Source organism: Scyliorhinus canicula, chromosome 10, assembly GCF_902713615.1.
Source record: "Scyliorhinus canicula chromosome 10, sScyCan1.1, whole genome shotgun sequence".
Lineage (NCBI taxonomy): Eukaryota > Metazoa > Chordata > Chondrichthyes > Carcharhiniformes > Scyliorhinidae > Scyliorhinus > Scyliorhinus canicula.
In genome coordinates this window covers 7,878,135-7,904,006 of record NC_052155.1, presented here as the reverse complement: position 1 = coordinate 7,904,006, position 25,872 = coordinate 7,878,135, and the positions used below count along the sequence as shown (strand labels likewise).

Sequence of the window (25,872 nt, the reverse complement as noted above, 5' to 3'; positions counted from 1 at the left end):
TGGCTGCGGGCCGCTGGAATCGGCGGGGGCGAGCGGCCACGCCGATACGAGCCCCACCAGCGTCGTTCACCCCTGGTCGCTGCCGGTGGGAACGGTGGGGGGGTGGGTGGCCTGTGAGGGGTGGACGGGGCCCCTTCACCCGGGGGGAGGCGCCTCCAATGGGGCCTGGCCTGTGATTGGGGCCCATGGGTTCTCCCCGTGTCTGCGTGGGTTTCCTCCGGGTGCTCCAGTTTCCTCCCACAGTCCACGTGCAGGTTAGGTGTCCAAAGAAAGGTTAGGAGGGGTTATTGGGTTTTGGGGATAGTGTGGAGGTGTTGACCGTGGGTCACCAAGGGCAATTTATCATGGCCAATCCACCTAACCTGCACATCTTTGGACTGTGGGAGGAAACCGGAGCACCCGGAGGAAACCCACGCAGACACGGGGAGAACGTGCAAACTCCGCACAGACAGTGACCCAAGCCGGAATTGAACCTGGGAGCCTGGAGGTGTGAAGCAATTGTGCTATCCACAATGCTACCGTGCGGCCCCACTCCACTACCCCATATCCCTCCCTTCCTCAAGCATTCAAAAATCATAAGTCTGGGTGGGGTGCTCTTTCCAGGAGCCGGTGCGGACTCAATGGGCCGAATGGCCTCCTTCTGCACTGTAAATTCTATGATAATCCGGCATGTTCTTATTGAATGGCAGAGCACACGAGGGGCTGAATGGCTGACTCCTCCTATTGTGTGTGTGGGGGAGGGTGTGGGTGTTTGTGGGGGGGGGGGGGGTGCATATTGTTACCCCCAGACTTTAAAAAAAAAGAAAAATGTAAATAATTGCTATTGAAGGCATTTTCATTCTACAAGCACACCGCTTCTCTATCTCTTTTTCTCTCTTTTTCTCTCGCTCATCCCCTCTGACGCTCCTCCCCTTTCTTTAGCCCCATTGCGCTCACAATATTCTCCGCTCTCGTGTCTGGGTGTTGCGTGTTGGACGGCAATCACGTTACGGATCGTTTTACTGGGTTAAAAGTTCTATCAGTATAAGTGGGTGACAACCCCTCCCAATGGCCTTGTACACCCACAGATGATGCAAGATGGAATGTATTAGTAAACTTGGATATAAATAGATCATATGTGTCACTGTTTTAGCGAACAATCCCCACGAGCATCAACAGCTGACTTGTACCCCCCGCTGCATCTGTCTGATTTTGTGATTTAACTGTTTAATTGTTAAATTGTCTACACCAACTTTGCATTCTTTATTAAATGAAAATCGCTTATTGTCACGAGTAGGCTTCAAATGAAGTTACTGTGAAAAGCCCCTAGTCGCCACATTCCGCCACCTGTTCGGGGAGGCTGTTACAGGAATCGAACCGTGCTGCTGGCCTGCCTTGGTCTGCTTTCAAAGCCAGCGATTTAGCCCTGTGTATGTGAGTATGGAAGATTTAGGGGGTCACCTAATTCAAGTGCTGGACATGATTGAAGGGTTTGAGGGCAGCACGGTGGCCTAGTGGTTAGCACAACCGCCTCACGGCGCTGAGGTCCCAGGTTCGATCCCAGCTCTGGGTCACTGTCCGTGTGAGTTTGCACATTCTCCCCGTGTTTGCGTGGGTTTCGCCCCCACAACCCAAAAATGTGCAGAGTAGGTGGATTGGACACGCTAAATTGCCCCTTAATTGGAAAAAATAATTGGGTACTCTAAATTTATTTTTAAAAAAATGATTGAAGGGTTTGATAGGGGAGATAGAGTGAAATTATTTCTTCTGATGTGAGGGGGTCCAAAACAAGGGGGAAGGCAGGGGGAACCCCTGAAATTGGAGCCAGGCCATTCCGGGGCAATGCCAGGAAGCAAAGGGATCATAGCATTTACAGGGCCGAAGGAGGCCATTCGGCCCATTAAGCCTGCACAGGCCCTTGGAAAGAGCACCCTACCCAAGCCCACACTTTCAATCTATCCCGTAGCCCAGTAACCACAGCCAACCTTTTTGGAAACTGAGGGCAATTTATCACGGCCAATCCACCTAACCTGCACATCTTTGGACTGTGGGAGGAAACCGGAGCAACCGGAGGAAACCCACAGGGAGAACGTGCAGACTCCACACAAACAGTGACCCAAGCCGGCAATCGAACCTGTGACCCTGGAGCTGTGAAGCAACTGTGCTAGCTACTGTGCTGTTAATATAATCCTATTTGTGGCCACAATAAAGATGGCGGAAATTCAGAACTGCCCCGCAGAATCTGTGGTGATGAGAGTTGGTTAAGGCCTGCAGAAGCAAGGTGGGTAAAGAGTTGAAATCTTGATCGCCCGTGGTCTTGGATGGTAGGAGGTGGTTCAGTGGGCTGAATGCCTCCTCCTTTTGCCCGGGTGCGGATTATTGTGCACGCTCCGAGGTGCCTGCGTTTTGATGTTGTGTTTGCAATGCTGTCGTTGCTTTACGCGGCCAGCTCGCTTAGGGAGAACAAAAGCTACTGCTGCCACTTGCGTCTCTCTCTCTCTCTCTCTCTCTCTGTGTTCCACCTCCCCTCTCCCCACCCTATGATGCAGATGTCAGCGCCGAGGGATTTCTGTGCCTCCGCTCGACAAAGGAGAGCGAATGAGTCAGCAGAGCGTAGCAAAATGCCGGCGACAGCGTTTAATCCAGAATTTACTCTGTTCGCCCTTTGTCAGCAGGTTTTCTGCCCATGGCCCAAGAGAGGCCATTCGCGGTTCTCGCGCCCAATTAACGATGGCAATTACCTTCCCTTTTGTATTAAAATCAATGTTTTAAAACACTGTTGCGAATGCCAACATTCTCTCCCCACACAGTTGCGGTTGCTGGAAAATGGTGGATATTTGGGATGTTTTTCAGGGGAGTGGGTAGCAGATATCACAAATGAATGTGGTTATTAAATGGGTGGGAATTATACAGCTCGTTCTGCTGACTGCTTTGTGTCTGTGTCGGCCCACCGTTCTGTCTCCACCCTGGCGTTATTCCTCCAAAGGCCCAATTTTTATTGCTGCCGGCACCGAGAGTTTCGCAAAAGGGGTGGCCAAAAAAAAGGCGAAGGAAAGCCAGGGTTTCCCCATTTTTTTTTCAATTGTTAATTCAATCGAATTAACAAAAGCTGAGCCGATTTGCAATTTAATTAAACCCCCGCATCTACAGGAACCACAGGCTGGAGAGCTCGATTGCCAGACCAACCTGTACTTTGTCGGATGGTGCAAATGGGTATTTGTTCACATGATACGCTGTGCAACTTCAAACTTTAAACCCCTTTTTTATTAAGATCGGCCGACATCAGAAACCAGCATACATATTGTCTGCAGTCCAAAGTTGTCATATCAAGTTATACATGAGATTGCTCCAGCCACTGTCATAGACATGAAGTAATTGTGATGTACAACCTGAACATCTTAAGAATGCTTTGAAGTGGGACATTCATGCAGATTTAATGTGTTAGACTTAGCCGGACGGTATATACTCCACGTTACTGTCTCAGAGGACCATAGGCTGCTCTCTCCCCTTAAGAGGGCTGATTGGTGGTGGCTACATATAATATATATACTTACACACACACACACACACACACACACACACACACACACACACACTCTCTCTCTCTCTCTCTCTCTCTCTCTCTCTCTCTCTCTCTCTCTCCATCTCTTTTTTTCTCTTTCAACTTATTCTCTCTCGTCTGTCTCCTCCCCCCCCCTCTCTCTGTCGCCTCTCTCTCTCTCTCTCTCTCTTGTCCCCTCTCTCTCTCTCTCTCTCTTGTCCCTCTCTCTCTCTCTCTTGCCTCCTCTCTCTCTCTCTCTCTCTCTTGTCCCTCTCTCTCTCTCTCTCTCTTGTCCCTCTCTCTCTCTCTCTTTGCCTCTCTCTCTCTCTTGCCTCTCTCCTCTCTCTTGCCTCTCTCTCTCTCTCTCGCCCCCTCTCTCTCTCTCTCTCTCTCTCTCTCTCTCTCTCTCGCCCCCTCTCTCTCTCTCTCTCTCTCTCTCTCTCTCTCTCTCGCCCCTCCTCTCTCTCGCCCCCTCTCTCTCTCTCTCTCTCTCTCTCTCGCCCCCTCTCTCTCTCTCCCCTCTCTCTCTCGCCTCTCTCTCTCGCCTCTCTCTCTCTGTCGCCTCTGTTTCTCTCTCTCTCAACCTATGCTCTTTGGGGCCTATGGCGACTTTCCTTTTCAAAGCACGCCTCCGCCTGTTGCTTTGTGGCTTTGCTGTCTTTAGTTTATTGTCTCGACTGTGGTCGACCTGCAAGTAGTTTGCTGCTGCCTGTTATTCAGTGCCTCTTGCACATCTCCCCGCTTGTCCAACCATGCACCATCCGCAGATATTCCGAGCAGACCGTTTAGCGCCTCTGTAGATTTTCTCCGGGAAACGGGCAGGAGTGTGGAGCCCGTTGTCACCAGGCTAGCAATCCAGAGGCCCAGGCTGATGTTCCGGGGACATCCCACCACAGCAGCTACTGGGAGTTCTAAATTTGATTCCCAAACCTGGAGTCAGTCTGAGTAGTTGTTGTAAAATCCCATCTGACTCACTAACAGGAAATCTGCCGTCCTTACCTGGTCTGGCTTGTATCTGACTCAGCTACGTAGTCAACTTCAGTAAAGCCTTTGACAAGGTGCCTCATGGCAGACTGGCACAAGAGATGAAGCCACACTGGATCAGAGATGAGGTGGCAAGATGGATACTGTTATGGGTCAGGGTTTAGAAAACTCCAAAGTATATTATGGAGTTCACCTGACCTATAACTGTTTGTTTATTAAATTTGGCTAAGGTGAGCACAAGAGCCTGTCTTTAGGTGTTATTCTACCGAGATCATAGGCGCTTTAAATCAAAAAACAAGCTTTATTCTACCAATTTAGATAACATTTGTATAAACACACCGTCGGAATTTTTATCAACGACAAACATAGATCATGTATAACCCTTAATGAATTCCCCCTTAACTGTTCCAATTCAATAAGAAAATCCAAATGAAACCAGAAACCACTTTTCAAAGGTGTGGCCCAGCACACGGCACTCTTACTGGTAAAAGACTTGTTATTGATACGTTGGCCGGGGCATTGAGTATAAGAATTGGCAAGTCATGTTGCAGCTGCATAGAACCTTAGTTAGGCCACACTTGGAGTATAGTGTCCAATTCTAGTCACCACACTACCAGAAGGATGTGGAGGCTTTAGAGAGGGTGCAGAAGAGATTTACCAGGATGTTGCCTGGCATGGAGGTCATTAGCTACGAGGAGAGGTTGAATAAACTCGGTTTGTTCTCACTGGAACGACGGAGGTTGAGGGGCGACCTGATAGAGGTCTACAAAATTATGATGGGCACAGACAGAGTGGATCATCAGAGGCTTTTCCCCAGGGTAAAGGGGTCAATTACTACGGGGTATAGGTTTAAGGTGCGAGGGGCAAGGTTTAGAGGAGATGTATGAGGCAAGTTGTTTTTTACACAGAGGGTAGTGGGTGCCTGGAACTCGCTGCCGGAGGAGGTGGTGGAAGCAGGGACGATAGTGACATTTAAGGAGCATCTTGCCACATACATGAATAGGATGGGAATAGAGGGATACAGACCCTGGAAGAGTAGAAGAATTTAGTTTAGATGGGCAGCATGGACGGCGCAGGCTTGAAGGGCCGAGGGGCCTGTTCCTGTGCTGTACTTTTCTTTGTTCTGTTCCCCTTTTCAAACAGCAGATTTGAATTCCTTCCAGAAAGCAATTATCTCTTTTAAGTTACCAAGCAGTCTGGACACAGCTTTTAAAATGAAGATAGAGAGACACTTATTTCAACCTGTGCAGTTCAAACCAGTCCAAACACAAAGCAAAGGTAAAATCTCAGAGCCACAGCCCAACTCCACCCACACAATGACATCACTGAAGCCATGTGATAAGTCAAAAAACATTTCTTAAAATGACCCTCCCATGATACAGAACTGGCTCGAGAGGAGCAGTAGAGGGGTGTTTTTGTGAATAGAAGGTTGTGACTAGTAGTGATCTACAGGGCTGTGTGCTGCGGCCCCTGTTGTTTGTAGTGTATATAAACGATTTGGAGGAAAATGCAGCTGATCTGATTAGTAAGTTCACGGATGACACCAAGATTGGTGGAGTGGCAGATAGCGTTGAGGATTGTCATAAGATTGTCTAAAGGCAGGACATAGGTTGGAGCTTTAGGCAGAGAAATGGCAAAATGGAGTTTATCCGGACAAATGTGAGGTAATGCATTTTGGTAGGTCTAACGTAAGAGGGGAAATATACCGTAAATGGCAAAACTCTGAGGGAATATAGAAAGTCTGAGATTTGGGCGTGCAGGTAATAAAAATCTCTGAAGGTGGCAACACAAGAGGACAAGGTAGTCAAGAAAGCATACGGAATTCTTGCCTTCATTGGACGGGGCATTGAGTATTAAAACTGGCAAGTTGTGCTACAGATGTATAGACCCTTGGTATGGGTGCACTTGGAATATTGCGCACAATTCTGGTCGCCGCATTACCAGAAAGACGTGGATGCTTTGGAACGTGTGCAGAGGAGGTTTGCCAGGATGTTGCCTGGTCTGGAGGGTGTTAGCCATGTGGAGAGGCTGAGTAGACTCGGACTGTTTTCATTAGAAAGGGGTATTGGAGGGAGGTCTTCAGGGTAACCACGAAGGTGGTGCATCTGAAACTCGAACCGGGTCCCCTGGAAGCCATATTCGGGGTGGCAGATTGGCCGGGGTTGGAAGCGGGTGCGGAGGCAGGTGTCTTGGCCTTTGACTCGTTGATCGCCCAAAGGTGGATCCTGCTGAGGTGGAGGTCAGTCACTCCACCCTGAGCCCTGGGCGTGGTGGGGAGACCTGCTGGAGTTCTTAACACGCGACAAAGTGAAGTTCGAGTTGAGGGAAAGATGGAAGGGTTCTACATTTCATGGGCTTTGTTTATTATGCATTTTCAAGAATTGGATGACATCTAACATTGGGGGGAGTGGGTTGGGGAGGGGACGGTTGTACTGTATATGTTTTGGTGACTATGTATGGGGTGTTGGTGGATTCCTGATTGTTTTTCTTCTTGATGTTCGTATTTAAAATGTTGAGGGTTGTTTGGGGATTGGTGGGATGAAAGGATTGTTGGCCAGGGATTGTCATTGTATTTGTTGCCGTTGATTGTTGGTGGATGTAAGTTTGGACGAAAATGTGAAAAAGGAGGAGAATGAAAATATTTTTTTTAAAAAGAAAGACTGAGATTGAGGGGTGACCTGATAGAGGTCTACAAGATTATGAGGGGCATGGATAGAGTGGATGGGCAGTCACTCTTTCCCAGGGTGGAGGGGTTAGTCACCAGGGGGCATAGGTTTAAGGTCCGTGGGGCAAAGTTTAGAGGAGATGTGCGAGTTTTTTCAGAGGGTGGTGAGTGCCTGGAACGCGCTGCCAGGGGAAGTTGTGGAAGCAGATACACAAACGGCGTTCAAAAGGCATCTTGACAAACACATGGATAGGATGGGTATGGAGGGATACGGCACAAGGAAGTGCTGAGGGTTTTGGCCAAGGTTGGTATCATGACCAGTACAGTTTTGGAGGGCCGAAGGGCCTTTTTCTGTGTTTATCGTCACGAGAAGGAGGTTAAAGATCAGATTTGGCCTAAGTAGTGAAGACAGAGTGGGAAATTGTCACTTAATAATTACAGAATCAAAGGAGACCATTCAGCCTGTTGGGTCCATGCTGGTCCTGTGGAGCAATCCGTTCCCTCATTGACTCCCTGTTGTCCTGCAGAGAGATTGCTCTCGAATGCCCTTCCATTTTCTTTTTGAAATCATTGATTGATTGATTGGCTCTGCTTCCATCGCCTTCCTAAGTTGAGAGTTCCAGGCCACAGGCAAAATGTTCTTCCGCACATTCCTCCCCTATCTCCAGCTCTTGCCCTAAACCTTAAATTGGTGGCCCCCTCTCCCTTGTACCGTCAGCTACTGGAACCCGCTGTTTCCTCGTCTAGCTTATCCAAACCGGCCATAACCGGTCCACTCTAGCTAAATCGTCCTCCCAAGAAAACAAGCCCCCTGCTTCTCCAAACTAACCTTGTAGCTAAACCCATCTTTCCGAAAGCCTGGCGACCAGGACTGGACACGATAACTTGAAATTGGGTCAAACTAGAGCTTCATAAAGGTTCCACGTGACTTCCCTGCTTTTGTACTCGATGCCTCTACTTAATAAGCCGAGAGATCTCATTAACTTTGCGAACCAGTCTCTTGGCATGTCCTGCCAACTTCCACACCATTGCACGTGAACATCCAGGCCCCCCTCTGTTCCTGAACACGAGAGCTGTGACTGAAGTTCATATTCCCTCTCTCTATTCCTCCTGCCAAAATGAATCATTCCCACTTCCTGAAAAAGATATCCAAACTAGAATTGAGTTTTCTATTTAAGTTTGATCATAGATTGATGATGCGTGGAAGATGCAGAACCCCGTGAAGCTGCACTGTCCGCCGTGAATCATTACATTTATTTTTTGATTTAAAAAAAAAAAGTCCCAAGATTAAATCTGTATTTTCTCTCAACTCCAAATCTGTTACTTTGGACTTTAATGTAATTCAGTCACTGTAAAGCCAGCGCACTTCACACAGTGCATGGGTTGCGCAAGAGCGTGTTTATTTTTCCTTCCTTCCTTGTAAATCGAGACAAATCTGTTTATCGCAAGGCTGTTGTTCAAACCTCCTGCAAAAGCAAAATTCCGCAGATGCTGGATGTCTGAAATAAAAGCAGAAAATGCTGGAAGAATGGCGGCTCGGGCAGTATCTGTGGTCTGGGGAGAGCAACAGACCTTATCGCTTCAGGTGGGCGACCTTTCATTTATAACTGGGAAACGTTGACTCTGTTTCGTTCCCCCAGATGCTGCTAGACCTGCGAATTACTTCTAGTATTTTCTGGTTTTAGCTCCAACTTCCTTTGACATTATGTTCTGTTATGGCTGTGGTAAAGATCAACACCACAGCACGGTAGCATTGTGGATAGCACAATCGCTTCACAGCTCCAGGGTCCCAGGTTCGATTCCGGCTTGGGTCACTGTCTGTGCGGAGTCTGCACATCCTCCCCGTGTGTGCGTGGGTTTCCTCCGGGTGCTCCGGTTTCCTCCCACAGTCCAAAGATGTGCGGGTTAGGTGGATTGGCCATGATAAATTGCACTTAGTGTCCAAAATCGCCCTTCGTGTTGGGTGGGGTAACTGAGTGGTGAGGATCGGGTGGAGGTGTTGACCTTGGTAGGGGTTGGGTGCTCTTTTCAAGAGCTGGTGCAGACTCGATGGGCCGAATGGCCTCCTGCACTGTAAATTCTATGTAAACACACATCTAGTTCTTTGACTAGAAAGATAATTTATTCATAAGGTGGACGCGTGGATAAATAACCACCAAACTATAATACAAACGGTAACTAATAATTGAATTCTCCTGGAGCTATTTCTAGTGCGACTGTCCTCCAGTTTGACTTACTACCAACTGCGCCGAATTGCTCGCGTCACATGGTGGATCTCTATCGCCACCTGCTGGTCGGAGGTCGTACCGATAACTCTATACATTGATAGTGCACATTCATACCACCACACACACTCCTCGCTCACCCTCGAGCACTCTAGCTCTGCGTTGAGGCAGTCTTTCTGCATAATTTACAACAACCACTCTAGGTTCAAATTCAGGCCTCTTGTGCCTCCTCCATCCCAGCCATCTGCAATTTTCATTGATCCAGCATTTGTGGCCTTCTGTTACGGTCATGGAATTCCCTCCCTAAACCTCTCTTCAATTCTGCCCCTAAACCCCCCCCACCCCCACCCCCTCTTTTAAATTGCTCCTGGAAACCCACATCTTTGGAAAAAGCTTTTGGTCAGATAACCGAGGATCCGGTGTTTTCCCTTGGTTACGTTCCTGTGAATCTCCCAGCGATGTCCCAGTCACACAAGAGGCACTATGTGAACGGCAGCTATTTCCTGCTGATGCAGCCAAGTCGCAGCTGTAGTTATAATGGAATGTTTCACGTGGTAGTTATACCAACTTAGCGCACAGAAAGTGGACCATGAACCAGAAAAGTTGTGGGTTCGATCTTCTGTGTGCTGAGGTAGAGCCAGAAATATGTTTCCTTTATATAGCACCTTTCACAACATGATGTTCATCCGGAGTGTTGGTCAAGTGCAGGGATTCCTGCACTCGCATGCAGCAAGTGACACAGGATCAGAAGTCGGCCACTCGGCCCATCGAGTCTGCTCCGCTATTTAATGAGATCCGAGCTGATCTGATATAATTCTCAACTACACTTGCCCGAGGGCGGCGCAGTGGTTAGCACTGCTGCTTATGGCGCTGAGGATCCGGGTTCGATCCCGGCCCCGGGTCACTGACCGTGTAGAGTTTCCACATTCTCCCTGTCTCTGCGTGAGTTTCACCACCTGTTAGGGGCCAGGGTTTAGAGAACCCCAAAGTGTATCATGGAGTTCACCTGACCCACAACTTTGAATAAATTGTGGTATGGGGAGCACACGGCCCACTCTACAGGTGTGGTACAGCAGAAATGGAAAAGTATTTTTTAAAGCAAAACAGTGTTTATTCTATGAACTCAAGTTTTTGAAACATACAGTGAACATCTTAGCAATCATTAATTCAAATACAACTCCCGAAGAATACAACACTAAGTAATCCTTTAAGCTTTCCTTTTAACATCAATACAACTTAGAATACCTTTTACCAGAAGCACATCAGGTCAAAGTCACTACTGTTATTAGTTTTAAATCACCAGGATTTATTTACAGTCTTTAGATTACAGAGAGAGACTCTAATACACCTTCTGGCTGTGACTGCAGCTATCCAGCTCAAAAAACGAAACTAAAACACACCCTGCAGCAACACAGCCTAAACCGAAAGTAGAAAGCTGACAGACAGCCCAGCTCCACCCACTCTCTGACATCACTGATAAACACCCATTTCTTAAAGGTACATTTCCTAAACAACAACCATTTCTTAAAGGTGCTCTCACATGACGCACCACAACCCAAAAATCTGCAGGGTAGGTGGATTGGACATGTTAAATTCAGCCTTAATTGGAAAAGAAAATAACTGGGTACGCTAAATTTTTTTAAAACTATGCTTGTCCACCGTATCCCCATAGCCCCTTGATTTCATTACAGATTAAAAGCAAGCAGTGATTTGGTATCATTTGTTTTTCGATCCATTGGGTGAGAGATCACTAACGGCCAGGATACTCCTTTTTGAAATGGTGGTGGGGGGTGGGGAAAGAGAGAGAGAGGCGCCGGGATGTGTGGGGGGGGGGAGGGAAAGAGGAAGAGAGAGGCCGGGATGTGTGTGGGGGGGTGGGGGGAAGAGAGAGAGAGAGGCCGGGATGTGGGGGGGGGGGGGGGGAAGGTGTCTCTGTTCAACTGCTTCATCAGAAAGACGGCACTGCCGACCCAGTGCAACCTCAGTTCTGCTTTGCAATGCCAGCCTAGCTCGGGCTTGGAGTGGGCCTCGAACCCACAGCCCGCTGACTCAGAAAGTGCCGCCCACTGAGCCACAATTGCATCTCAGTGGGGAAGCAGTGATCGCTTAAATTGGTCACAAATAGCCTGTCTGGGGGGGGGGGGGGGGGGGGGAGAAATAAAATCTGTCCGGGCTTCCTGCTCCTGACACTTCCTTGTGACTTCTCGATCAGAGGGGGTGTAGGTGGATGTTTGATGGCTGGTCTGCTTTCACTTTGATGTCTTCACGGTTTAACAGTTCAGAGCAGACACCAATTTAAGGTTGCGTGTTAAGGTTGACCATTTGGGCAAGCATTGTTGGGGAGGAGGGAGGAAAAAGTAGAAGCTGTCAAGTTAAATAAATAAAAATTCCCAAAGACGTTTGACAACAGACCCTAAAGTAAAATAATAGCTTGTTGACCGATTTTGCTGGAATACGCCTGATCATGTCCTTGTAATAGCTGGTATTTATACAGCATCTTTAGTTTCTTGTAACAACAGCGGCTACACTTCAAAAGTACTTGATTGGCTGTAAGTATTTGAGAAAAGTACTAAATAAATGATTTGCTTATTTTCTTCATAATGTAGTAATACGCTCCAAGGTGCTTTGTAGGGGCATTAAAACCGTAGCACCGAGCAGCGTTGAGCTATTCAAGGGTAGTCATCCTAAAGGGGCTGGTTTAGCACACTGGGCTAAATCGCTGGCTTTTAAAGCAGGCCAGCAACACGGTTCGATTCCCGTACCAGCCTCCCCGGACAGGCGCCGGAATGTGGCGATTAGGGGCTTTTCACAGTAACTTCATTGAAGCCTACTCGTGACAATAAGCGATTTTTATTTTTCATAAAGCTTGGTCTGAGGTAATTTGCAAACAACATTGTGTGTGTGGGGGGGGGGGGGGGGGGGTGTTAGTGATGGACTGTCAGGGAGAGGGAGGGGGGGGGGGGGGGAAAGAGAGGTTTAGGGCCAGTATTCCAGATAGAGAAGGAGAGATTCGGGGACTGAAAAGCCTTCGATCACGGCGGACGAAGTTGGTTTGTTTATCATAAAAGTAGCCTTTTACCACTTGACCAGCTCTCGGTGTACAGCAGCACGGGCGTCAACAGTCTGCAGTATGTGGGCGACATTGCTTTCGCTGTGTTACTCGCAACAATCTCCGGGTTCCCCTCGATCGTTTTTGATGTGGTAAAGCAAATTATGGATTAAGTTAGGAAGATGAATGTCTTCATTGTAATCGGTGCTTGGGAAGTGGAAGGGTGTTGGCCAATTGGTTAAGTTTGTATTGTTGATTTCACATCACACACAAGGCAACTTGTTGAATATACTTATCTTTAAATTCAGCATGGGTTTTGCACCAAAATCATCAGGGAGGGCCATGAATGAAGTTTGAGAATGTAACAGAAAGAGAAGCAGCGGGATTCTCCAATAATGGGGCTATGCCAGCGTGAAAACCGGCGCCAACCACTCCGACGTCAACGGGCCCCCGAAAGTGAGGAATTCGCCACTTTCTGGGGGGCTAAGTTGACGACGGAGTGGTTCCCGCAGCTCCAGCCGGCAGCAAAGGGCCAGCGCGAGTTCGCGCATTCGCAGACCGGGCGGCGCATGCGTAAATAAGGGTTCCCTTCTCCGCGCCGGCCCCCGGGCAATATAAGAACATAAGAACTAGGAGCAGGAGTCGGCCATCTGGCCCCTCGAGCCTGCTCCGCCATTCAATGAGATCATGGCTGATCTTTTGTGGACTCAGCTCCACTTTCCAGCCCGAACACCATAACCCTTAATCCCTTTATTCTTCAAAAAACTATTGATCTTTATCTTAAAAACATTTAATGAAGGAGCCTCTACTGCTTCACTGGGCAGGGAATTCCATAGATTCACAACCCTTTGGGTGAAGAAGTTCCTCCTAAACTCAGTTCTAATGGCGGAGCCCTACAGGGCCCGGCGCAGAGGAAAGAAGGCCCCCACGGAACTAGCCCGCCCACCAATCGGTAGGCCCCGATTACGGGCCAGGCCACCGTGGGAGGTCCCCCCCCTGGGGTCAAACCCCCCCACAGGACGGTGCCCGCACACTTACCTTCCAGGTCCCGCTGTGTGTGAGGTGAGTAATTCGCACCGGCGGGACTGGGTAAAACATGTCGGCCACTCGGCCCATCGGGGCCCGGAGATTCACCGGGGAGGCAGCTGTCAACGGCCCCCCCGACCGGCGTGGCAGGAATCCTGCTCCCGCCCGAAAAACGGCGGCAGAAAATAGGGAAGCCGGCGTCGGGTCGGCGACGCGGGATTCGTGGATTCGGAGAATCCTGACCAAGGGATTTATATTGCTGGATTTCTGTTTGATTTAAGTGTTACTCATCCAGAAGAGTGGGGGACAACAATCCCTCGAAGGAAATCTGCCGTCCGTATCTGGTCTGGCTTCTGGTGTGACTCCCAACCCTCAGCAACATGGTTAACTTCTTAAATTCTCTCCGAAATGCCCTCGTCGGCCACGCCTCTCAATTGTCGGCATCTCACCACCACCAGCCGCTTGAGGGCTGTTGGAGTTGGGCAACAAAGGTTGGCCATGGCAGAGATGCCCACCTCCCGAAAACTTAGTTTAGAGCCCAGACGTTGGGCATCCTTGTGGTAGCTTACCCATGAGGCCCCTTTCACAGTCATGAAATATTTTGGAATGTTCTGTTGTACTGTAGGGAAACTCAGCAGCTGATTTTTGTCCACAGCTTGATCCCGCAAAGGGCCACTTCACAACTGACGAGATCTTCTGATGCTAGTGGTTCCAGTTAGAGGGATAGATGTTGGGCACTGGGATGAACACCCCACTTGTTTGAAGATGGCGTCTGTGGGATTATTTGCATTTGAGAGGGGAGATGGGGGACCCGACACCTCCCATTCCTCCCCCTCACTGCCATTGAACCTCCCATCGTACTTACTGTCATCATGGGTTCCATTTTCTTTACTTTCTTTCATCGAACACCAACTCCCCCACCTCCTCACATTGGGGGTCCCGTGTTGTGCCTCGTAACCGCTTAAAACTGTTATCAATCCTCTCATGACCCCGTCACATAATAATCTCTGCCCCCCCCACCCAAATCTGGCAATACGGAGAAGGCACTGTCTGAAGGAACAGTGGCAGCAGATTCAGTGGTAACTTTCAACCAGGCCATTGCGAAGGAAATGTTTGCAGAGCTATGGACAAGAGAGTTTTGCCGTAGACCCGATGGGGCGAATGGCCTCCAGTGCTGTATCGTGATCCAGTAATCTTTATTAGCGTCACACGTAGACTTGCGTTAACAGTGCAATGAAGTTACTGTGAAAAGCCCCTAGTCGCCATGCTCCGGCGCCTGTTTGGGTACACGGAGGGAGAATTCAGAATGTCCAATTCACCGAACAGAACGTCTTTCGGGACTTGTGGGAGGAAACCGGAGCACCCAGAGGAAACCCACGCAGACACGGGGAGAACGTGCAGACTCCGCACAGACAGTGACCCAAACCGGGAATCGAACTCCAGTCCCTGGTGCCGTGAAGCAACAGTGCTGACCACTGGGCTACCCATAAATAATGAGGGTCATCATTTTTTTTGCCTGAAAATAACTGCTAGTGAGCACCAATGTTTCATTTTAATACCAATAAATCGTGGTTAATGGGATTTTTTTGGACCGATTTTGCAGTTGCCCAATTGAAATATTGGTGTGGTTTTGTTTAAATTGTGTGTTTCACATGTCCACCACCCTTTTGTGTGAAATGTTTCCTAACATCTGTCCTGAACGGACTGGTTCTGATTTTAATGTCCTGTTTTCTTGTTCTGTACACATACCAGTCTCTCCCCACTAATCCATTCCATTCAAAACCCTAAACTCTTCACTCAAAAGAACCACCAATACCTCGGGTTCCTCTACTTTGACGCCTTCTCTACTGGTACTGCATAAAGGAGGCCATTCAGTCCATCATGGCCTGTGCTGGCTCTCTGAATGAGCTGTCCAAAGAGTTCCACATTGCCTTTGCTCTATGCCCATCGGCCTGGTAATGTTTTGGTCCAAGTGTTTTACAAACAGCTGTGTGAATGTGTTGGGAACTAAAAACTGCTGCACTGTTTTCTCTTCCAGTGGGGTTCAACGACTGTTACAGGAGTGTGGTGGTGCAGTATGAGACGAGTAACCCGAGCTTCAGGGTTCTACGTGATGGTGTGGTGTACGCGACAGAAAACATTCGCCTCTCTGGGAAACAGTTGAAGTTTGCGATAACCGCACACGCAATGCAGACCCAGGAACGATGGCAAACAGCTGTCAAACTGACCGTGAGACCTGACAGCAGTGCCAAGCACAGCGGACAGAAGGTACCTAGTCATTCATGTATCTGTAACCAAGCCACGTTCGTGGACCATCGTTGTCTTTTTGGGTTTGGTTCCTTCTCGGGCGCTGCGTAGCACCCAAGCCATTCGGCCCCTCCCAACCTGCTTGGCGACATCCGCTCAACCTACAGCTCATTGGAACAAGAGGGAGGCCATTCAGCCCATCGAGCCTATCACACTGTTCTGCAAGGACATGCCTGATTACTCCATTCACCTGCCTTGCCTCTACATCCTTCCATAACCTTGCTGAGCAAAACTCCCTCCGTCTCTCAGCTGTGAATACCGGCCCTTTCCTGCGATGCACACATCCCCGTGAGTGAATGACAAAAATTAGTGGAGAGAGTTCCACGTGCACCGTCCTTCCTGTGAAGAAGTCATAGAATTTTAACAGCACAGAAAGAGGTCCTTCGGCACATCATGTCTGCGCCTGTCATAAGAACTAGGAGCAGGAGTAGGCCATCTGGCCCCTCGAGCCTGCTCCGCCATTCAATGAGATCATGGCTGATCTTTTGTGGACTCAGCTCCACTTTCCGGCCCGAACACCATAACCCTTAATCCCTTTATTCTTCAAAAAAAAACTATCTATCTTTACCTTAAAAACATTTAATGAAGGAGCCTCAACTGCTTCACTGGGCAAGGAATTCCATAGATTCACAACCCTTTGGGTGAAGACGTTCCTCCTAAACTCAGTCCTAAATCTACTTCCCCTTATTTTGAGGCTATGCCCCCTAGTTCTGCTTTCACCCGCCAGTGGAAACAACCAGCCCGCATCTATCCTATCTATTCCCTTCATAATTTTATATGTCTCTATAAGATCCCCCTCATCCTTCTAAATTCCAACGAGTACAGTCCCAGTCTACTCGACCTCTCCTCGTAATCCAACCCCTTCAGCTCTGGGATTAACCTAGTGAATCTCCTCTGCACACCCTCCAGTGCCAGTACGTCCTTTCTCAGGTAAGGAGACCAAAACTGAACACAACAGTCCAGGTGTGGCCTCACTAACATCTTGTACAATTGCAACATAACCTCCCTTGTCTTAAACTCCATCCCTCTAGCAATGAAGGACAAAATTCCATTTGCTTTCTTAATCACCTGTTGCACCTGTAAATCAACTTTCTGTGACTCATGCACTAGCACACCCAGGTCTCTCTGCACAGCAGCATGCTTTAATATTTTATCGTTTAAATAATAATCCCTTTTGCTGTTATTCCTCCCAAAATGGATAACCTCACATTTGTCAACATTGTATTCCATCTGCCAGACCCTAGCCCATTCACTTAACCTATCCAAATCCCTCTGCAGACTTCCAGTATCCCCTGCACTTTTCGATTTACCACTCAACTTAGTGTCATCTGCAAACTTGGACACATTGCCCTTGGTCCCCAACTCCAAATCATCTATGTAAATTGTGAACAATTGTGGGCCCAACACGGATCCCTGAGGGACACCACTAGCTACTGATTGCCAACCAGAGAAACACCCATTAATCCCAACTCTTTGCTTTCTATTAATTAACAAATCCTCTATTCATGCTACTATTTTACCCTTAATGCCATGCATCTTTATCTTATGCAGTAACCTTTTGTGTGGCACCTTGTCAAAGGCTTTCTGGAAATCCAGATATACCACATCCATTGGCTCCCCGTTATCTACTGCACTGGTAATGTCCTCAAAAAATTCCACTAAATTAGTTAGGCACGACCTGCCCTTTATGAACCCATGCTGCGTCTGCCCAATGGGACAATTTCTATCCAGATGCCTCGCTATTTCTTCCTTGATGATAGATTCCAGCATCTTCCCTACTACCGAAGTTAATCTCACTGGCCTATAATTTCCCGCTCTCTGCCTACCTCCTTTTTTTAAACAGTGGTGTCACGTTTGCTAATTTCCAATCCACTGGGGCCACCCCAGAGTCTAGTGAATTTTGGTAAATCATCACTAGTGCATCTGCAATTTCCCTAGCCATCTCTTTTAGACCTCTGGGATGCATTCCATCAGGGCCAGGAGACTTGTCTACCTTTAGCCCCATTAGCTTGCCCATCACTACCCCCTTAGTGATAACAATCATCTCAAGATCCTCACCTGTCATAGCCTTATTTCTATCAGTCACTGGCATGTTATTTGTGTCTTCCACTGTGAAGACCGACCCAAAAAACCTGTTCAGCCCCTCAGCCATTTCCTCGTCTCCCATTATTAAAACTCCCTTTTCATCCTCTAAAGGACCAATATTTCTCTTCTCCCCCCCCCCCCCCCCCCCCGCCTCTCCACCTAGACTATTCTTGCTCTAGACTATCATACCAGTAGACCATGTTTCTCTCTCTCTCTAACCAATCAATTCCTTTCAAAATCCTAAGCGCCTCCGTCAAATCACCTTGAACCACCCAAGTTCCTCTTCCTCAACACCATTTACCGGCCTTTCCTGCATAACCCTGGAGGGTGGTTAGCCTTTAGGAATTCTCTTCTGCAGGAAGCTGGGTCATTGAATATATTGAAGTTCGATAGATTCTTGATGGACGAGGGAGTCGAGGCAGGGAAAGGCGGGAAAGTGGAATTAAGACCACAATTGGATTTGTCACGATGTTATTGAATAGTGGCACAGGCTTAAAGGGGCTGAGTGGCCCCTCCTATTTCTAATGATCCTCTGATACCGTGTACACAAGAAAAAATGCGCTTCCGAGTTTTTAAAAAAGAAATTCCAATTATTAAGAGGCAATTTAGCGTGGTCAATCCACCTAACCTGCACGTCTTTTGGCTTATGGGGATGAGACCTACACAGACATGGGGAGAATGTGCAAACTCCACACAAGGCAGTGACCCGGGGCCGGGATCAAACCCGGGTCCCCGGCACCGTGAAGCGACAGTGCCAACCACTGCGCCACCGTGCCGCCTCATTCCTGAGTTTTGTAACGTACACCAGACCCACTGGGCCGGGCAGATAGGACTCCCCGCGAGGCTCGTGGAGGACGAGCTTTCTCGCTTGAGGGGTGCAGCTCCTTCCATCAGCTGGAGATCAAACCGGAATGTTAAAAACCCAGTCCCTTCTGGGACCAATATACATAAGAGTCTTCGCTTCAATGCGGGAGAACACCCAACAGATCAGACGGCACCTGGAATGTGTTAGTGTCTTCTTAGATGACCCGTCAGTGGCTTCAAGAGATTCTTTACAACAGTGATCACAGAAAAGGGTTGTATAAATAAAAGTATTTTTCTGAACACGTTCTCTCTCTCTCTCTCTCTCTCTCTCTCTCTCTCTCTCTCTCTCTCTCTCTCTCTCTCTCTCTCTCTCTCTCTCTCTCTCTCTCTCTCTCTCTTCCCCCCCGCCCCGCCCCGCCCCCAGACACGCCTCTGATTTCTTGCCCCATTAGTACCTGCTTTTGACTTTCAACATCACATGGCGAGGTTACACTAACCAAGGGCGTTTTCCGTGGGATTTCAAAGGTTAAAGGGTGATTTGATCAGCATTTTTTAAGATGTCCAGGCGGGTGGGTAGAAACTGCTTGCACTGGTTGGGGAGTCTGTACGAATAGATGGCACAGTCTGAGAAACCAGTGCCAATCTCCCCGGTGCAGCCAGACCTACTGAAGGCTTCCAGCATCTTTTATTTTCTGAGGGTATAAGCATCTGCAGCTTTTTGATCCTTATCAACTTGTTGTCATATCGTTGATTTATTGTTATGTCTGGAAACTTGTTACATCTTCTGATAATTGTGCACAGTTGTCTGGTGTGGATAGTGTTCGAGGGAGGGAGGAGGGGGGGGGGGGGGTTCAAACTGGGGCTGTAACACAAGCAAAATACTCCAGATGCTGGAAATCTGAAAATAAAATCAAGATGCTGGATAATCTCTGCTCAGCAGCTCTGGAAGTATCTGCGGAGAGAGAAACCAGAGTTGACGTTTCGAGTCCAGTGTAACTCCTCTCGGACAGAGTTTGGTCTACCCACTGTCCAGCAGCCAATACCATGACTAACCTGAAAGAAGAATGAGTCAATCTCTGGAAGCGTTGTCTGCGACAGTGCAAAGAGAGGAGACGTTGCACCTCCTGCGATTGCGTGGGCTTGTCTGGTCGGAAGGAGATGAGGTGATAGAGGAGTGGACCAGGGTGTCGTGGAGGAGATGGTCGCTGCAGGAAATGGGGGGGGGGGGGGTGGATGTGTTGGATGATGTCGCTATTATCTAGCTGATGGAAATGGTGGACGATAATCCTTTGAATGCTGGTGGGGTGGGCACTGGGTGGGAGTGGAAGATGAGGGGAGGGGTATAGGAAATGAGTCAGATGTGGATGGGGTGAGGGGAGGAGTGTAGGAAATGGGTCAGACATGAGTAAGGGGCCTTGTCAACTATGGTGTAGGGTTATCCTCGATTTGAGGAAAAAGGCAAATGCTTTGGAAGTTCTGTTATGGAAGGTGGCATCATCAGAACGATGGGTGAGACGGAGACGGAGAAACCTGGAGATTGGAATGGAGTCCAGGCTGGAAACTGGGGTGAGGCCGTGTTCTAGAGGGTGGGGGTGATTTTATTGGACAGTGAATCATCAGACATTGAGGACTGAGAGGTCGAGGAAGGGAAGTGTGAGAGATGGACATGGGAGGGAGGGAGGGGAGGGTGAGGGTGAGGAGTGTGAAAGATGGACATGAGGGAGGCGAGGGTGAGGGAGGGAGGGGAGGGTGAGGGAGGGGAGTGTCAGAGATGGACGTGTGAGGGAGGGGAGTGTGAGGGTGAGGGAGGGGAGTGTGAGAGATGGACGTGTGAGGGAGGGGAGTGTGAGAGATGGACGTGTGAGGGAGGGGAGTGTGAGAGATGGACGTGTGAGGGAGGGGAGTGTGAGAGATGGACATGTGAGGGAGGGGAGTGTGAGAGAGGGAGGAGTGTAACCTGGAAGCAAAATTGAAGCATCTTTTTATTGGTCCGGTTGAGAGCCTGAAGTGGCATCGATGCAGTCATCGATGTATCTGAAAAAGTTTGGGGATGGGGCCCAAGTAGGACTGGAACAAAGTACAAGGAGGTAGAATCGAGAGTCCGTATCGGAAGAATTAAACTCAGTGGGGCAGGAGCAGGCTGAAACAATGGGTCTTTGAGGGCAGTCCTGTTGTGGATTTTGGGAAGGGGGTGCTGTTTTAGCCGCAGATTGATGGCATCATGAGTTTAGCCAATGGCAGAACATGGTGGGGAATCTGACCAGATTAATAATCAAATGATGGGCATGACCGAAACATAATTAAGTGTAGCTTATTGGTCAGTGTTCATTCGGTGTTTGTACAGTTAAATAGCTTTAAAGTTAATAGCTGACCGTGTAGAACGGCCGGGGGCCATTGTCTTCCCAATCTGAGCGGTTTGGAAACTATAAGGCAGGGAGGGCTGCCGACTGCTGAAGCTTCCTGAGCTAGAGGGGTGGCTGGTGTCACGAGAGTGATAGACCGGACACTGGTCAGTCTGCAGACACCCGTGTTTCAGATGGTAGGCTTCAGCAGTCAGAGAGGGGATTTAACAAAATGGTAAATATGTGGATTGCTCCCTGTGGCACGCTTTAGTGAGTGACGTATGCGGGCGAATGTGTGATTGGAGGCAGGGTGCAGGAGAGAGGTTTGGGATTTTTACGGCAATAGGACCAATTCTGGGGCCTCTACAAGCCAGGTGCGTTCAACTGTACAGAGCTGGGACCAATGTCCTCGTGGGGAGGTGAGCTGGTGCTGTTGGCTTGACACCGGGGCAACGACCAGTTGTTACAGCAATGCGACAACACGTGTAGAAAATGAAGAGGGACAAGCAGCAAAGGTAGTGCGGAAAGAGCAGGAATTCTAGTCTCGACTTGAGCAGGGTGGGGAAATGGCTCCCATGTATTCGGGAGGGCTAGGGGAAGAGCAAAGGCACTGGGGACTGCAGCTGGACAGATCGAGGGTGATGCTGTTGGGCGGAGAGGGTCGATAGACTAGAGGCTTCGAGGACCGAATCTATTTGGTTAGAGCTGTAAAACAGAAAGGGGACTGTTACATTGCTCCAGGAGCTGAGGGAGGACCAAAAGACAAATTTGTAAGCAGCAGAGCAGAACTTCAGTGATCTCAATGTAGACCAGGGAATAAAGGGCAAGGAGGGGTAAGAACCCTGAAAATGTGCGGGGCAGAATCATTGTGGAGGAAGAAGTTAGCGTAGGACAATGAGATGGTGCTAAATAGATTAGTGTCACATGTGGATTCTCGGTCACTGAGGGGGGGGGGGGGGGGGGGGAGAAAGAGAGACATTAAAAGGTGAGGAAGGCCAAAGCGCTGGCCGCAATCTTTCAATGCTCCTTAGTAAGAGGGTGTTTGCTGCTGGACTGGGGCGTGTTGTACACTGCTGTTCAACAGAAAGGGAGAGTGTTAAATCTGGTATCGGTCCAACGGCCGAGATTGGAAAACTATCAGAGACTATTGTCGAGGGCATAATTCATTCCAATTTTGAGGAGCCAGCACGGATGAAATAGGTTTTCGAAATGACCAGGGATTTTGATCGAGCAATTGACAAAACTGTTTCCTTTTGACAAATGGATCGGCAGTCAAGAGGTTTCAAAGGATTGGGGGAAACCTCTTCCGATGTTAAGACCTGGATCGCAGGCGCACGTTCCTGTCTCCCAACGGCAATGCGGACATGTCCTTGAAATACAATTATTCACAGGATGAGGGGCAAATAGGCCGGGGTGCGGCACGACAAGTGACAACTTGTCCGAAAGGCCGCAATGAGCTGAATGGCCTTCCATCAGAAGGGAAAACAGTGGAAAAGATCAGCAGGTCCCTGCCCTTCTCTGACCTTCACTTTCATCCCACTTGACACTGATGGGCAGCACGGCTTCAGGGTCCCAGGTTCGATTCCCGGCTTGGGTCACTGTCTGTGCGGAGTCTGCACGTTCTCCCCCGTGGCTGCGTGGGTTTCCTCCGGGTGCTCCGGTTTCCTCCCACTGTCCAAAGACGTGCAGGTTAGGTGGATTGGCCATGCTAAATTGCCCTTCGTGTCCATAAAAGATTAGGTGGGGTAGAGGTGTGAGCTTAATTATGGTGCCTGGGTTCTGGGGATAGGGTGGAGGTGTTGACCTTTGGTAGGGTGCTCTTTCCCAGAGCCAGTGCAGACCCGATGGGCCAAATGGCCTCTTGCACTGTAAGCTCCATGATTCTATGAGCCCCCCCCCCCCTTTCCATAGCATAAAAGCTATCTACGTTCTCTCCCGTATGCAAGACACCCCATAAAACCTTTCCCTTTGAATAATTTGTCACCTGCCCTAATATCTCATCGTGTTTCCCGTGTCAGATTTGATCTGCTAACTCTCCTGTGCCTATGAAGCACCTTGGGGCTATTTTACTTTGTTAAAGGTGCTAGATAAATGCAAGTTATTTGAAAACTAGCTCAAAGTCCCAATTTTGGGCAGGCCCAGATGGAGTTGGCAGATTATTTGCAGACCAGATTGTGGACACCACAGGCAGCCTCTCGATCCTAGCATGTGTGGGCGAGGTTGGAGTAATCAGCAAGTGTTCTTGTCTGCAACCCTATTGACGCAGGCGTTAAATAAAGACGGGATTTCTCGGATGTGCGCAAATGGAAACAATCCCTGCCAGTACCTACGTGCTGCTGCGGAGAACTGCGTTAGAACTTTGCAGCACTCTGGAACGTCATTCCGCCCAAATGGTCGTCCGCCACTGTTTACGCTTCCCTCTAGTTTCCTCCCACCCTAATTCAGCTCCGTGTCACCTGTGCCTCCAGTGGGCAGCACTCTTCTTGCCCCCTGGGGCACAAGGTTGTGGGTTCAAGTCCCACTCCAAATCTAGGCTGATACTGAGGTGAAAATATTCAGGAGAATTGGTTCTGGGGGTGAGGAACTTTGTTACCTGGGGGGGTGGATTGGCAAAGATGGGACTGTTCTCTTTCAAGATGAGCTGTTTGAGGGGTAGTTCGATACGCAGTATTCCAAGGTTAGCATTTTTGCTTCACTGCTCCAGGCTTGGGTCACTGTCTGTGCCGAGTCTGCACGTTCTCCCCGTGTCTGCGTGGGTTTCCTCCGGGTGCTCCGGTTTCCTCCCACAAGTCCCGAAAGACGTGCTGTTAGGTGAATTGGACATTCTGAATTCTCCCTCTGTGTACCCGAACAGGCGCCGGAATTGGCGACTAGGGGCTTTTCACAGTAACCTCATTGCAGTGTTAATGAAATGAAATGAAAATGGCTTATTGTCACGAGTAGGCTTCAATGAAGTTACTGTGAAAAGCCCCTAGTCGCCACATTCCGGCGCCTGTTCGGGGAGGCTGGTACGGGAATCGAACCGTGCTGCTGGCCTGCCTTGGTCTGCTTTAAAAGCCTAAGCCTACTTGTGACAATAATAAAGATTATTATTAGCAAGAAAACATAATAATTTCAGTGGGGATTCCATTAGTTAAAAGGAGCAAACTGGAACTCTGACATGAGCATAAATGTGGATTTAATTTGGGGTGGCTCGATGCCCTGTGGTTTGAGCTATTACGAATTTACATTGACCAATTCCTTTGTCTCTCCCTTTTATTTAATAAACACCAAAACTACCAGTCGTGGAATTAAAAAACTGAGCCGGGTTTTTTATTGTTTGTTTTGTGGGGGCTGGACCAGCATTTGTCCCCCATCCCTAATTGCTCTTGACCGGAGTTTCTTGCTCGGCCATTTCTCAGGGTTAGTTGAGAGCCAACCACGTTGCTGTGGGTCTGGAGTCACATGTAGGCCAGACCGGGTAAGGACGGCAGATTTCCTGCCCTAAAGGACATTAGTGAACCAGATGTGTTTTTAAAAAAAACATCGTTGAGACTAGCTTTTGTATTCCGGCTTTATGTAATACAATTTGAATTCCACCGGTTGCCGTGGTGGGAATTGAACCCATATCCCCAGAGCATTCGCCTGGACCTTCTGGATTATACAGCCAGGGGCAGTAATACAGTGGCACCAACTTCCCCCCATTTGTCTCCACAACATTTATTGATGCTTGAACAAAATGGTATAAAAAGAAATCTGGAGCCATCCTTTATTTGGGAGGATAGACTGGTCGAGACGTTGGCATCAGTGTATTTAAGAGGAAGCTGGATAAAGACAAGGAAGGAGAATGTATATATTAACAGTGATATGAAATAGGGTGGAACATGGATACCAGCATGGAACTGTTGGGCTGAATGGCCTGTTTGCGGTTGTGTGTGTTATTCTAGGCTTCCACAAAGAGGAGGGATTTGTGTTGAGAGATGAAACCAGCTTGGTGCATATGAAGGAATCGCAAATTGATAATTCGCACCACGTGACTCCTGACTGTATCTGCCTCATTCTTTGTTCATTTTAAGGATAAATCTCCTGTTCCAGTCTGGTCTTCTACTGTGGCGCTCGGTAAAAAAGCAGGGCTGTGATTGGTCTATCTTCCGCAATGGATTGAAGAGACACGAGTTTCTCCTTCGACACCGAAACTCATTGTTAAATCTAGTAAACCAGACTAGACGGCTGAGTAGGCCGCCAGCCCCTCCCCGGTATCTGTAGAAGGGTTGTATGGAGAGCGATGCATTTTCCTCCCATTATTTATGCCATTCCCCTTTTGAAAGTTCCTGCTGATTGGACCTATTTCATGGCCCTTTTCAGGCAGCGCGTTGCACATGTCTACAGTTCAGTAGGCCACGCGTACTCTCTTCTGATTTGAGCAGAGCCAAAACAGGGCAGTTGCTTTGCTTATTCTGTTGGTGCATCAGAAGGTAGTTCAAGTCCTGCTTCAGAGGGCTGAGAAAACAATAAAAAAAAAATCAAGGTTGACATAGATACAGAGAAGATAGGAGCAGGAGGAGGCCTTGTGGCCCTTCGAGCCTGCTCTGCCATTCATCACGATCATGGCTGATCATCCAACTCAATAAGCTAATCCCGCTTTCTCCCCATAACCTTTGATCCCATTCGCCCCCCAGTGCTACCTCAGTGTTCACATTTTAAGACCGTAAGACAGGGGTGGGCAAACTACGGCCCGCCAAAGTTTTTTTTGCGGCCCACCAAGATCAAGTCATTAAAAAAATTTTTTTTTTTTTTAATTATTTTTTAAAAATAAGGTTAATTGGGGGGTGGGCTGTTGGGTTACTGGTATAGGGTGGATACGTTGACTTGAGTAGGGTGATCAT

At 48.6% G+C, this 25,872-nt stretch overlaps 1 protein-coding gene across 1 annotated transcript in view; it reads left to right on the top strand.

Annotated features, from left to right (window-relative positions):
- Positions 1 to 2,196: 2,196 nt before the first annotated feature.
- The window catches only part of LOC119972214 (cadherin-2-like), an 87,424-nt gene continuing 63,748 nt past the window's right edge, over positions 2,197 to 25,872 (top strand). Inside the window, exons 1-2 of the mRNA XM_038808581.1 lie at positions 2,197 to 2,260; positions 15,508 to 15,737. Coding sequence (XP_038664509.1) covers positions 15,657 to 15,737 — 81 coding nt within the window. The 5' untranslated portion in view covers positions 2,197 to 2,260; positions 15,508 to 15,656. The remainder of the gene's footprint in view (positions 2,261 to 15,507; positions 15,738 to 25,872) is intronic.